This window comes from Primulina tabacum, chromosome 5, assembly GCF_025594145.1.
Source record: "Primulina tabacum isolate GXHZ01 chromosome 5, ASM2559414v2, whole genome shotgun sequence".
NCBI classification, from domain to species: domain Eukaryota; kingdom Viridiplantae; phylum Streptophyta; class Magnoliopsida; order Lamiales; family Gesneriaceae; genus Primulina; species Primulina tabacum.
In genome coordinates, this window is record NC_134554.1 from 15,538,167 (window position 1) to 15,553,540 (window position 15,374).

Genomic DNA, 15,374 nt, shown 5'->3' on the forward strand with positions numbered 1-15,374 from the left:
GTAACACGTATTTCATAAATATTTTAAAATTTAAATATTATTTATTTATATACAAAAAACGATACTTTATCTAAAATGCCAACTTTATTCAGCTTAAAGTCAAGGTTCCATCCACTCCAGAGAATTTGAATATTTATTATTTTAATTTTTTTGAGAAATAATTCGTATTATTTAATTGTAAAGTGATTGTTTTATTATGCTACTTTTAACAAAAAGTAGGTTTTTGTGAGATAGTCTCACGAATTTTTATCTGTGAGACGGGTCAACCCTACTACCGATGTTCACAATAAAAAGTTATACTTTTAGCATAAAAAACAATACTTTTTCATGAATGACCCTAATTAAGATATGTGTCTCACAAAATACGACTCATGAACCGTCTCACACAAACAAATTTTTGCCATTAAAAAATTTGCCGTTCAATAAAATATTTACGCTTGTTTATTATTTTGTGCATGGAGAACAACCATCGTAACTTCTCAATAAATTAGCGAGTTCTTTTTTTAAAAATAAATATTATAGATTTAAAAATAATAATGGAAATATAAAAATTTTACTTTCTAAATATATACGTCGCTCCTCCTTTTTGTGAAAATTACGAAACCATCTCTTCTTTCCATGAAATCCACCGCCAAATTCATCCTTCTACACCCTTCCGTCGCCAAATCCGGCGGAGGTTGGCAGACGCCGCCGTCCCACCGTACTTGGCTCGTGATTTTTGTTCTTTTATTCTTATTTTTTGCTTTCATCATCATTACAACCAAGGACGCCGTCGTAGCCGACAGAACGACAGGCAATGCCGCCGCTGTAATCCAAGACTCAGCTACCCAGGTACATCTTCGATGCGCTACTCCAGTACGCCTCCGATAATGGCACCGTCTCCGGCCGTTTATCCTCAACCGAGCTCAAATCAGTCGCCTCCGTGCTTCGCACCTGCACCACCCCTTGTAACTTCCTTGTCTTCGGTATCACCCACGAAACCCTCCTCTGGAACTCACTCAACCACAACGGCCGCACAGTGTTCATCGATGAAAGCTCGTACCATGTGTCGAAACTCGAAGAAAAACACCCCGGGATCGAAGTGTACGACGTGCAATTCACAACAAAAGTCAGCGAATTACGCGATTTAATGGAGCATTACAAATTGCGGGCGAGGAGCGACTGTCGCCCGGTTCAGAACCTCCTATTCTCGGAGTGCAGACTGGCACTGAACGACCTGCCGAACCACATATACGACGTCGCGTGGGACGTGATTCTGATAGATGGGCCTCGAGGATATTTCTCGGAAGCGCCGGGGAGGATGGCGGCTATATTCACCGCCGGAGTTCTGGCTAGGAGCAAGAAGGGCGGCTCCGCCGGGACACACGTGTTTGTACATGAAATTGATCGAGAAGCGGAGAGAGTTTGCAGTGAAGAATTCTTGTGTGCAGAGAATTTGTGGGAGAAGAAGGATTTGTTAGCTCATTTCGTGGTAGGGAGAATGGAGGCAAATGGATTCAATTTCTGCTCCAATGTCGATTCTTTGTCTTCACCCAAGTCAACTTCGTCACGTTGATCGGATGGAAGAAGAAGAAGCATCGCCTGTAATTTTACTTTCTTTTTTTCATCAATTTTTTTTAAAAGGTCAAAAATAAAATTTGTAAATTAAAGATTTGTAGTTGAATTATATTTTTAAAAATAACATAAAAAACAATAATTTTTCATGGATAACCCAAATAAGAGATCCGTCTCACAAATACGATCCGTAAAACCGTCTTACACAAGTTTTTTTCAATATAATTACTGATGAGTTAACATTATAAAAAGAATAAAAATTCTTTAACAATAATTTAGTTAACATCCTTTTCAATGTCCAACTCCAAACATTTTTATCTTTGTAATATATGGAGTTAGTAAGCGTCCGATGTATTTTTGTTCGTAAGATTCATCAACAGTTTTTATATTTAAGATTATAAGTAATAATTTTGATATAAAAAATAATATTTTTTATATTATATAAATGAAATATCTGACTTTTTCCTTAACCAAAATTTGAGTGCTATTGTTATATATATATACCGCGCAGTCTCTCTCATTCCAAAATCAGAACTTGATTTCATGTAATTAATTATTTTCTTTAGTTCCCAAATTAATTGTTTAGAGATTTTACGCTTTTATATTATTATTATTATTAAATAGTTATAAGCAACAATCAAGAGTAAATGAAAAGTATAACTGAGCACGATAGGCAGTGCCGGTGAGGAGACAAAATCCAATATTATAATGAAAGGACCGACAAGAGGAGTATATCATCAGGGTTTGTGCCCAACGCCTACACGAACCATGTCATGTCTTCTATATCGACATGACTTTACATTGCCATTTCATCAAATTTATTTAATTATTGTACTTTTATTTAATATATATATATATATATATATATATATATATATATATAACATTTACCTATTATCCCCTATTATCCCAATAAATAATAATTGATTCAATAGATACAAGAGGACCACATCATTATTCATCAACGTTATGGACAGTCACGGATCAAAATCCTGGTGAACTTTGGTAGACAATTTTGTCTTTATCGATCCGATATTCGACGTACTTAGATCGTGCTCGTACAGTTACTCACAATTCAAACTTTTTTTCAGTAGTAAATCGGGCTCATGATTTACAATATCTGTGCGAGAGAAAGTCTTTTGACCATTCATTCTTACTATTTGCAGAAAGTGTAACTCAATTTAAGCTCACTAATGCTATTATTATTTCTTATGTGAGACATTCTACACTCACCATCTGCTTGTCAAAGCTTTGCTTGTCCAATATTCCATTCAAAATGAACAAACCCAATAGGCAAAATGTTCTAAGCCCTACAGAACATGCATGAACTCGGACATTTTCAATAGAATTGTCAAATTATATTCTGCCCAATTTATATTATTTTCAATCATATGAACTCATATAAAGTAGGCATTTTCAGTGGCGTGGCCACATAATATTCTTCCTAGTTTCCAGTATTTTGTTCTGAAATATTAATTTTATATGGAGGAAAATTAATTTTAACAAGGCGTACGTACTGATATAGAAAGTAAAATTTAAGAGTTCGGTTCGATGGAGGAGTCAACAAATCAATTTGCATGTTTAGGTATTTACTCCAATAAGTAAGGCATTAATTCAAGTACAACTACATTTTTAGTTTATTGAAATTTCATATGAATTTACACTGCTATAACTACGATTGTAGTTATTGGACACAGCTGGAGTTTGAGTGTGTGTCGTACGATATTTTATTGAATATATATATATATATATATATATATGAATAGGATTAGACCCTACCGGATTTATATATATAGCCTTCTGATCAATCATATATTAACGCACAACTACATACAAAACTGAAAAAAAAATGATATTAAATGTATAATTTGTGAATGTTAAAATAATATAGAATATACAATTATTAATTAGCAATGTGCGGAAGAAAATTAAGTATTACCTCAACCATGAAATGATTTTCAAACCGTTCGTGAGCTATTCGGAGCTAGGTTCGATAAAAAGTTCGTTGGAGTTCGTTTGTTAATCATATCTAGCCAAGCTCGAGCTCGATTTCAATCTCGACAATTTAATCAAACCAAGTTTAAGTCTAAGGATATTCGGATCGTGAGCCTGCAAATATGTTCGTTAATAGGCTCGCGAGCTCGAGCATTACTTGTTTAGGTGACTCGTAAGCTCAAGCTTGGCTAGTTTATATATTTTTAGTTGTTACGTTTGTTGTTTTGATTATTTATGAATGAATTTAAACTTTTATGTCAAATGTAAAATTAGTTCATAAATATATTTAATTTTTAACAAGCTCAAACTCGAGCTCAATAATATGCTTAACGAGCTCAAACTTTGAGCTCAAGTGAGTCTTGTTGAACAGATAAACGAGCTATCAATGAACTAAGCTCGAACCTAGTTTGATTAACATGATAAACGAGCTTTTAACGAGTCGAGCTCGAACTTTTCACGAACTTAGTAATTTCAAGACAAATCGAGCTCGAGCCTGATGATAAAAGCTCGAATCGATATCGAGCCTATATCAATCTTAAACGAGCCAAGCTCAAGCCTGATACTGTTTAACTTGGTTTGGATCGTTTACATCCCTACAGTTATACATGCATACGTTCAGCACAAAATGGAGACTGTGGCTACGACAAGATTTGTAAAAAAAAAATCAACCCTTTCTTACATATACGTATTCTTGTTTGAAAATTATACTAGTTTTTGTGCTAATTTTAGACTAGGATACGAGGATAATGACTCGATAGTCGCTTCATTTGTTCGCGGCATTCATATCCCATATTCTACTATCTAGTGTCGATTTAGGACATGATATAACTATTAATCCAACTGAAAGGCCAAGTTGATTCCACTGCAGTCTCTATCAAGTCTGTGAAACTAAAAGAACAACTTATCCACAACAATATAGACAAAAACAAACCAAAACTCTGCTCGAAAGAAAAAATAATGGTGTATATTAAGATATGAGAGTCCATCGTGAAACAAATTTTACAGAGTTTACCTCCACATGCATGATGTGTAAAAGAACCAATTTTTCCACTGGTCCCATTAATAGCAGGCAAGAAGACTAATCGATTCCAAAACAAAATATAAAATCTCACCAGGCGAGGAGACTCTTATCTCAAGTACTTGGAAGCCAATACGTCTAAACTTCGGTTTATCCCAAGGCCACTCTGAATAATGCCACATACATTGTCAACAAAGCCTCAATCAATGCAATGACAATTGAGTGAGGGAAGAAAGAAAGGAGCAAGACGATACAGTAAATACACATTCAGTCCAATACCTAAATTTATACCTTATACAACTCAAGGCCACGTATAAATTTCAAATCTTCCTCGTAATGAGCGCTCAGTTTTTCTTCTATCCTTGAAGGATGTTTTCCATCAACAGATTTAGGAAGGAATATTCTATCACCAATGTTCATAAACTTTTTACTTCAAGTTCCCTCTGAACCTGAAGCAAATATAAGGTAATTAAGAAAAAATGGCTCGTGAAAGATTGAATAAGCAAAAAACGATTGAAATAAGAACCTGTCTCAAGCCAAAGAGCTTCTGAACAAGAGACCTTGGGAGATATGGGCAGCACTTTAGGATCCATTTGAGAGCCGTCGTGGAGGGTGAAGCGGCAGAGTCCTATTCTCTGCGGTCAGACGTTCGGCGGGAGATTATCTTTCTGATTTCAGAACCACCGGCCAAGGGAGTGAACGGGGGTAGAACCAAACATTTACTGTCGGTCTCTTCTTTAGAATTTTCACCATCGGCAGCCACGGCAGTGTTACTGAAGTATGGATGCTGACAAATCAGCACCGTTAGAGTTCCTCTCGAGCCAGCCGTGTCAGTGTTCGTCCTTAGAAGACGAAAAATTGAGCGGTGGAGAACGCGCCCCGCCACCATTTAGGGTTTATAGAATTAGCAGCTTCCAATCAGCTTGAGCGAAACACAGTCGACTTCATTTGACACTTTAAAAAATTAATTTTGTGTTTGTAGAAAATCTATCCAAAAGCTAAATCTATCCAGAAGCATCTCCAACGTGAAATTGATAGTCCTTTATGAGTAGAATTTGTTAGCTCAATTTGTGTAGTCAGTTGTTCTCTGAGCTTATTTCTCGGATCTTCAGTTCTTGGTTTTGTGTTTGTTCCTTCTTTTGTGTGTTACTCCTGTATATATATAGGTGAATTATCAATAATATGGGTAGAATTTTTTTCTCAAGCATTTCTTCATGGTATCAGAGCAGGGAAATAAAACCCAAACACCATGACCAAAATTGGCCAAGCTCACGCATATACCACCACATCTGATACGCAATCATCTACCATGACCAACTCAAACACAGCTGATTCCTTTTCCCAATTTGTGACGAATCACAAACTCAATGGCCACACAATTACCTTGCGTGGTCTCAATCCGTCTTGATGTTCGTACGCGGCAAAGGCAAAGATGATCACCTCACTGGAACAGCGAAGGCTCCTAAGGAAGACGATCCGAACTACAGAACCTGGAAGACCAACAACAGCATGGTCCAGTCATGGCTCATCAGCTCTATGACAACCGAGATCGGAGAGAACTTCTTACTCTTTGCCACGGCTGCAGACATTTGGGAAGCCGCTAAAATAACCTACTCTAGTACCGAAAATACCTCGGAACTATTTGAGACAGAAAGCATCCTTCATGAGTTACGACAAGGTGAGTCTACGGTCACCCATTATTTCAGCACTCTGACTCGGTTATGGCAGAAACTCGACCTCTATGACAACCATCAGTGGACATGCCCTGAAGATTCCACACTCTACAACAAGATCGTTGAGACCAAAGTATTTAAGCTATTATCCGGCCTCAACAAGGAGCTGGACGAAGTAAGAGGACGAGTCCTTAGTATCAAGCCTCTTCCCTCTCTCTGAGAAGCTTTCTCAGCAGTTCGGCATGAAGAGAGCCGAAGGAAGGTAATGATGGGCGAAGATTCACCAACGTTGTCAATCCCTGCAGAATCATCAGCATTATTATCTGCCGAACACATTCAGCTCCATGCCGCTAAAGTCACCTCTGACAACAGACCTCGGAAGGCTCGACCATACTGCGACCATTGTCGCCGTCCAGGACACACTCGGGAGACCTGTTGGAAAATCCATGGAAAACCACAAGACTGGAAGCCATCATGCAACTTTGGAGATCAAGAGACTCGTGCAAACACTGCATCTATGCCACCATTCAGCAAGGAGCAACTCTATGTCCTCCACAATCTCATCAGCAACGCACAGCCACAATCTGCTTCTTCCTCCAGCTCAGGCAATATCGCTCAACGAGGTACCATCTCTCAAGCTCTTCATGCTCAGGCAGATCACTCATCATGGATAGTAGATTCAGGTGCATCCGACCACATGACAGGTAACAAATCAGTGTTCTCTACATACACACCTTGTGATCAAATCATTACTGTCACAATAGCAGATGGATCACAAGCAACTGTGGAGGGAATTGGAACTGTCCAAGTCACTTATAACATGAAACTTGAGAAAGTGTTTTACATTCCACAACTTAATTGCAACTTACTATCAGTTAGTCAACTAAACAAGGACTTGAAATGTTTAACAATATTTGATGATCATTCGTGTATTTTTCAGAATCAGGGATCAAGGATGAAGATTGGGTGTGATGAACTGTGTGCCGGACTCTACCTTCTCGAAACAACCCTCAACACAAGCCATCATTGCCATCTGCCTTCTTCACTACATGCTTCTAGTACATTTTGTTTTCAGTCAAATAAACACAGTGATATTATGTTGCTTCATTACCAATTAGGTCATCCAAATTTCCTATATCTCAAACGTATGTTTCCCAAATTGTTTATCAATAAAAATGTTCATGATTTTTCATGTGATATATGTCAGTTGTCTAAACATACTCGGAATACATACTCTCCCCGACCCTACACTGCATCCAAACCGTTTTCAATGATACACTGCGATATATGGGGTGCCTCTCGGGTCCCAAACATCAATGGTGCTCGATGGTTTCTATTATTTGTTGATGATCATACTCGTCTAAGTTGGGTATACCTCATGAAAACAAAATCAGAAGCGAGCAAACTGTTTAAACAATTTCATATGATGATTCTAACTCAATTTCAATCACAGATACAAATCTTTCATTCGGACAATGCCGGAGATTTCTTTAACCATGAACTTGAGCACTACTTCACATCATACAGAATCATACACACCAGCTCATGTGTCAAAACTCCTCAGCAAAACGGCATTGCTGAACGGAAAAATAGGCATCTATTAGAAGTTGCTCGCTCTCTCCTATTCACGTCAAATGTTCCTAAATTTTATTGGGGTGAGGCAGTTCTCACTGCGTCATATCTTATCAATCGTATGCCCTCTAGAAGTCTCAAGTTTGCATCTCCTTGCCAAGTCTTAAGTCAATCATTCCCCACCACACGACTTATTTCCAACCTCTCTCCCAAGGTCTTTGGCTGTTGTGCGTATGTTCACCTTTACAACCAGGGCAAACTCGATCCTAAATCACTTAAATGTCTATTCATTGGCTATTCTCCAACTCAAAAAGGCTACAAGTGTTATTCCCCGAGTCACCGCAAATACTTCACCACCATGGATGTATCTTTTCAGGAGGCCAGGCCATATTATCCCACGTCTGAGCTTCCAGGGGAGCCATACGATGAATCCCGGACTTGGTTGTTCTGGCTATCATGTGACACTGGAAATAACCACTCTGAACTTGACCCAATTCGGGTACAAAACCAAACCGAGTTATCCCATGATGAATTTCAACCCGACAGCTCACAGATTCACACCAAGATTCAACAGATCCCGGTCTGCAAGAACACGGTAACATCTTTCCTTTAAACATTTCTACTTCTGAGCAGTCTGAGCAGTCTGACCTTGATCTTCCTATTGCTGTGAGAAAATCCTCTCGATCATGTAAACCTTACCAGATGCAGGATTATGTTTACTACGGCAATCTCTCTGCAAAATATCGGGCCTTTGTATCAACACTAGATCAAATTCAAATACCGAACTCGGTAGAAGAGGCTCTCAAAGTACCCGAGTGGAGGAAAGCTACACTTGATGAAATCCGAGCATTGGAGAAGAATGGAACTTGGGACATCTCTGAGTTACCACCAGGGAAAAGAACAGTGGGTTGCAAATGGTTGTTCACAATCATACACAACGCAGATGGATCGGTTGAAAGGCTGAAAGCGAGGCTTGTTGCAAAAGGATACACTCAGGCTTATGGTGTGGATTACAGTGAAACTTTTGCACCAGTTGCCAAACTCAACACAATATGTGTATTATTATCTATTGCCGCAAACCTAGACTGGCCATTGTTTCAATTTGACATAAAAAATGCCTTTCTTAATGGCAACCTCGAGGAAGAAGTATATATGAGCATACCTCCAGGATTCAGTAACAGCATAAACGAAAACAAAGTCTGCAAGCTCAAGAAATCTCTATACGGCCTTAAACAATCTCCCCGAGCCTGGTTCGATAAGTTCAATCAAGTGCTCAAGAGACATGAATACAGACAGAGCCATGCCGATCACACATTATTTACAAAACACTCTACCCGAGGGAAATGCACCATCCTAAGTGTTTATGTAGATGACATTGTGATCACAGGTGACGACTCAGACGAAATACAAAAGTTGAAGAAAGTTCTTGCCACAGAATTTGAAGTCAAAGACCTTGGGCAACTGAAGTATTTCCTAGGCATGGAAGTGCCACGATAGAGTAAAGGAATATCAGTTTCTCAGCGGAAGTACACAGTGGATTTGCTCAGAGAAACGGGTATGCTGGATTGCAAACCAGTAGACATTCCCATGGATCCAAATCTCAAGCTTCAAACTAGAACCACTGAGGCTACTGTAAATAAGGGAAGATATCAAAGACTCGTCGGCAAATTAATCTATCTGGCTCACACCAGACCCGACATCTCATTTGCCAGTTAGTATGGTGAGTAGATTCATGAGAAACCCTTCCGAGACTCATATGGCCGCTGTCACGAGAATTTTGAGGTATCTTAAAGCATCTCCAGGGACGGGACTACTGTTCAAGAAAACTACGAGCAGAGGGATTGACGTCTTCACTGATGCTGATTGGGCGGGATCTATCACAGATCGAAGGTCTACCTCAGGAATGTGTACTTACGTATGGGGAAACCTAGTCACTTGGAGAAGTAAGAAACAAACCGTCGTAGCTCGAAGTAGTACAGAAGCCGAACTAAGATCCCTTGCTAACGGAGTTTGCGAGGGAATATGGCTTCGACGTCTGCTCGAAGATCTCAGAACCACAGTAGATGGTCCCATAAAAATGCTATGCGATAATCAGGCATCTCTCAGTATGTCAAAAGATCCCGTACAGCATGACAGAACCAAACATATCGAAATTGATCGTCACTTCATAAACGAGAAGATCAATGCCAAAGTTATCTCCATGAACTATGTTCCTTCTCGACACCAAGTTGCGGACATTCTCACAAAACCCCTCCAACGATCAAGCTTCTTGGACTTATGCAGCAAGCTTGATTTATTGAATATTTACCATCAAGCTTGAGGGGGAGTGTAGAAAATCTATCCAGAAGCTAAATCTATCCAGAAGCATCTCCAACGTGGAATTGATAGTCCTTTATGAGTAGAATTTATTAGCTGAATTTGTGTAGTCAGTTATTCTCTGAGCTTGTTTCTCGGATCTTCAGTTCTTGGTTTTGTGTTTGTTCCTTCTTTTGTGTGTTACTCCTGTATATATATAGGTGAATTATCAATAATATGGGTAAAATTTTTTTCTCAAGCATTTCTTGAGTGTTTTGACTTTATTTTGTTATATTTTATTTTTAATTAAATAAGTATATTTATGAGAGGGAAAAAAATTCAGTATGATTTGGAGATGAAAAGTAGAAGATTTCCCGTATTACCCAAACTCCGACACACTCGACGTTTTGCATGTTAGATTAGATTAGATGACTAATCTTGGATTATTTAAAACATGGAAATTAGAATATGGTCTGGAAACAAACAAATTTATTGCAAAAGAAATATTCCAATATTTTATTCGTAATAATCATGTCAAATTTATTTACGGAGGACCCCAATCATAACATTTAATTATTATATTTAGCTTTGTAATCACTCCAGAGCTGATCCACGGTCTTTCCGAGCAACTCCACAAAGAAATTAACGTTGTAACCATTTCTCATCTTCTTGTTGAGCTCCGCAACAAACCCATTCCTCAGACCATTGCAATAATCCAGGAACCTGGCCGTGACATCGTAGCCTTGGTCCCATCGGTCGCCCTGTCCTGGTCTGACCCAGTGGCTCGGAGCATAACCCGCCCTTAGCCGAACGAAATCAGCAATCCCTTCGATCAAACCTCCGGGAGTTTGCCCGTTCCCGTTCCATTGCCAAATGTGTGTCATTTCGTGGTACAAAACCCCGGTGAACTCCCTTTTCACGTCACCTGAGTAGCCTTGGATGTACCTTGCGCTTACGTGAATTTCATTATTGCTTGCATACGCAACACCGTCCATATCATCTATGAACAAGCTCACTCTCGCCACATCTTTCCCCTCCGATGGGCCGTTCTGTTGGAATGTTCTCAAGATGAAATTTGTGGAGTCCACCATAGTCTGCAAGCTGTATTGAGCACCGATATCCGTGTTAAATCGAATCCCACCAGGCGTGTTGCCGGCGGTGTTGGCGACGGAGTATACGACGGCCATGCATCCTTGCATGGCCGATAGAATGGCCAAAGTAGAAACGATCAAAGCTACGTTGGTCATTGTGTTTTTTCTTGATATTGTCTTTTGTTTTTGAGGTTGTTTATTTGGATTGGATATGGGATTTATAGTCGGCCTTCGTATCATAAGGGTTTGACTAAGTCAATTAGTTAGTATAGAATAAATGGAGGTTTGGAAAAGTAAAAATCAAATTAGGCTACGTCAGGTTGATCGATTGCTCGACTCCAAATGTCATTGATTTGATTTTATTCTTAAAAAAATGTCATTGCTTTTTTTTTTCAAGATCGAGTAACGACAACCACAATTTAACATCCATTTAACACCCACTCTCCAATGTGAGTGAGCGTTACATGAGAGAGGGCGTGGGGCGTTCAAACAATTGAACGCCCATGTGTCAGTTTTTTTTAAACAATTCTTTTTTTAAGATGAAGTTTTAAACAATCAAACAAACTGTCGCTGAACACGAGCCCCACACACCTGATGAAGTTTTCTTATTTTCATCATTTACAATTCTTTTTTTAAAAATTTCTAAAATTCCTACTTTGTTCCGAAATGGACGAAAATTACCGAGGGTTTTTTAGAATAATAATAATAATTCAAACTTTTTAAAAAATTTGAAATTGAATATATTTAATTTAAAGTAAGAATAAGATGAATAAGTGGACAACGAGACCTACAAATAATGATTATGAATGTTAAAATGAATGTGGGAGAATAGATATGTTAATGTAATGTGTATGTGCCATGTGGACCCTACTATTTTTGATGAGAGGATGGGTGTTATAACAACCGCCAATACGAGTGCTCTAATCCATATTTTAGTTGTTGGATTCGAGTCAAAATTGATGAACTATTCTGTCTAAATCTTAACCTTATCATTTTATTTAAAGGAGTAAAAAATTGTTATTTATTTACTATTAAACCAGGGAAATGAGAATTTAATTTAAGAATAATAAGAGAAGTGTATTGTTAGACCGTCTCACAAATTTTTATTCGTCAGACGAGTTAACATAATTCATACTTATAATAAAAAAAAATATTTTTGACATAGAAATAATATCTTTTTATAAATTGGATCGGATTCAAAATTCGTCTCATAAATTTTTTTTTGTCAAATATTGACTTGGTCTAGTTTAGGAGGGGGCCCGGACCTTGCTCTGTCGATTAGTCTTTGGCTATTTATTCATTTGTCTGGCTCTTTCGTACTCCATCCCATACCAATTCTATTTGAAATTATTCGAAACCAAAAAGATGTCGAACTTTGTGTTATCAATATCATTAATTAAAGCTACTATCCCCATAAATATTTCATTTTTGATATATTTGTGAAACTTTTTTATTATTTCAAAAATACCATTTAATCACTCAACTCTATATTCTTTTTTTTCGTTTATCATCTCTCATATATTTTCAATTTTAAAAATTGATAACTTTCATTTTAAAATAATTAACTAATTTTGGTGAACCTTTTCTTTATTTGTAAAATTAACCCTACACATTTGGATTTAATGCATATAGTTTTATTTTTGAATTGACTCTTTCAAGAAAAATAAGAATGAATGTATCTAATATGTTAAATTATTGTTTACTTAGTTTTTTTTTTTTGTTAGTATAAATAGTATGCTTAGTTTTTATATTTCATAATTATAGAAAATATTCTTTATAAATCGTATACATTTGTAATTTTATAACTATCATAACTAAATTAATTTGAGATACAAAATATGTAAGGTACATAAATAATGTATTATATTACACACAACATGCATGTCCATTTGCTAAAATTAATTAATAGAGAGATCCTAATATTTAAATAATTTGTGAAGCCTTTTTTCTTACCCACCCACATTTGGCTCTAATGTACATAATTTTATTTTTGAATTTGGCTCTTTCAAAAAAATGATTTTATTTAATATATTAAATAATTGTTTACTTCTTTTTTTATTCATACATTATGCTTAAATTTTCATATTTCATATTTATAGAAAGTCTTCTTTCTAAATTTATCATATTTAATTTTGTAAATATCATAACTAAATCAAAACTTTAGAAAAAAAAAAGTAAAATACATAATATTCATGTATTATATTACACACAACGTATGACACCCATTCGCAAGTATTAATTAAGGTAGAGACCCTAATACTTAATTAACATGATGCCTTTTTAATTCCGAAATCATCCACCCCTCACGCATTTGATTATGATGTATATAATTTTTTCTTCAACTTAACCCTTCAAAAAAAAAAATTTATGTTTTATTTAATAAATTATTGTTTTATATTTTTATTTTATATTATAAAATGTTCTAAATTTTCACATTTCAATAGAAAATGCATTTTACTAATCTCGTGTCATATTTAATTTGTAAATATTGTAATTAAACTTGAGAAACAAAAAATGTGCAACGCATAATATTCCGTATTATATTACACAAACAACGTACTTTTATATATAATTAAAAAATTAATTATTGTATGGGACATGGTCGAGAATTTTGTGTCTTGTTTGGACACGTGAGATCGGATTTCTTCGTTCAAAGCTTCTTCTTTCTTTCTTTCTTTCTTTCTTTCTTTTTTTTTTTTTTTTTTTATTACACTAGTGGAACAATATTTTCTCTCTATATCCGTGTCGTCTTTAAAAAACATGGACTTAGTGCATTGATTGGTCAATTACGTGAATGATCGTCAATCCTTTCTTTATTTTTCGTTTTTGCAATTATTTGGTTAGTTAGGATAATATTTAAAGAACATCATAAATCGTAATATTTGATACGTCGTAACTTTAATATTCTTTACAACATTGAACATGCTACGTAAATTTATAAAAAACAAACATTAACTTCTCTTTAAAACTATAAAATACTTCAAACACCGTGTTACGATCACTTACAGAGATAATTCATCTAATTATAACGTAGACGACGGACAAAACGTATGGAGATGGGGTGGTATGAGCATGATCAAAGAACACGTTTTTGTTAGGCAACAACTTTGAAACATACATCCAGACGAGGAATTGCATCTATAACTATATGCATTCTTTCATAGATTTAAGTATCACATTCTCGAGTGTTTCTCTTATGTTATAACCATTGAGTGCTTATTCATATAATATTTGTGAGGTGTTTTGTTCTCCTGTATTAAAAGAATGTGTGTTCTCTTTGGAAACACAGTGAGTGGTTGTACACCATAAAATAATATGATGTAATTCTTTTCATCTTGTCTGTATTTTTTATACTAATAATTTTTTACAGTTTTTCCACGTAAATATCGGCGTCCAGTTATTTTCATATTATTATCTCAAGTTGTCGCACGTGAGACCAACAAGCTGGTATCAGAGCTTTGATTTAAAATTTCTCAAAATTTTGAGTAGATCATGTGGTTGCAACTTAAACTGATCTTCGTGTAGAACAGTATTTCTTCTCTTTGATATCCTGGAAACGCATGGACTTGGTGCATTGATTGGTCGATTACGTGACTGATGATCATCAATCCTCTCTTTATTCTTCGTTTTTCCAATTTGGTTAGGATAATACTAAAAGAACATCATAAATCATAATATTTGATGTGTCGTAGCTTTAATACTCTCTACAAAATCGAATATGTTACGTAAATTTATAAAAGGCGACATCGACATCTCTTTAAAACGTACTATATAGTACTTCAAATACCATGTTATGATCACTTACTGAAACAATCCATCTAATTATAATTAGAAACTCGCAGATAATGTGACAGTTGGATCGAATTTTTATCGTGTTAAGAAAGTTATGGCTAATTTTATCAGAATATTTTAAAGTCAAAGAAAATGTCTTAATTGCTCTCCTTGGTGTGATCGATAGGTATTGTTTCTGGGAATATTCTAATTATTCAATCTCATTGATTACTTGGTCAAGACTCGAGATATTAGGATTAAACTCTAAATTTTATATTGATTTGATTATTCGTTTTGCTACGATTAATTCCATTGACTTGATATTTTGGGGGCGGCTGAAAATTTAATACAATCACCTTTTGATTTTGTCCTCTCGCTCAGTTAGGTCTAGGTAAGAAATTTTAA

General features: G+C 36.1%; 2 protein-coding genes and 2 pseudogenes across 2 annotated transcripts; 2 read left to right on the forward strand and 2 right to left on the reverse strand.

Annotated features, from left to right (window-relative positions):
* The first annotated feature begins 568 nt into the window (after positions 1-568).
* Positions 569-1,618, forward strand: LOC142544852 (protein IRX15-LIKE-like; annotated as a pseudogene).
* Positions 1,619-4,274: 2,656 nt separating this feature from the next.
* On the reverse strand, positions 4,275-5,456 carry LOC142544175 (RNA pseudouridine synthase 4, mitochondrial-like; annotated as a pseudogene).
* A 518-nt stretch (positions 5,457-5,974) lies between these two features.
* Positions 5,975-6,460, forward strand: LOC142544176 (uncharacterized). Its single transcript, XM_075651239.1, has one exon. The coding sequence runs from the start codon at positions 5,975-5,977 to the stop codon at positions 6,458-6,460; it is 486 nt and encodes a 161-aa protein (XP_075507354.1).
* A 4,119-nt stretch (positions 6,461-10,579) lies between these two features.
* Positions 10,580-11,471, reverse strand: LOC142544853 (uncharacterized). Its single transcript, XM_075651885.1, has one exon. It carries the CDS (start codon positions 11,436-11,438, stop codon positions 10,677-10,679), a length of 762 nt encoding a protein of 253 aa, XP_075508000.1. The 5' UTR covers positions 11,439-11,471; the 3' UTR covers positions 10,580-10,676.
* Positions 11,472-15,374: the final 3,903 nt, after the last annotated feature.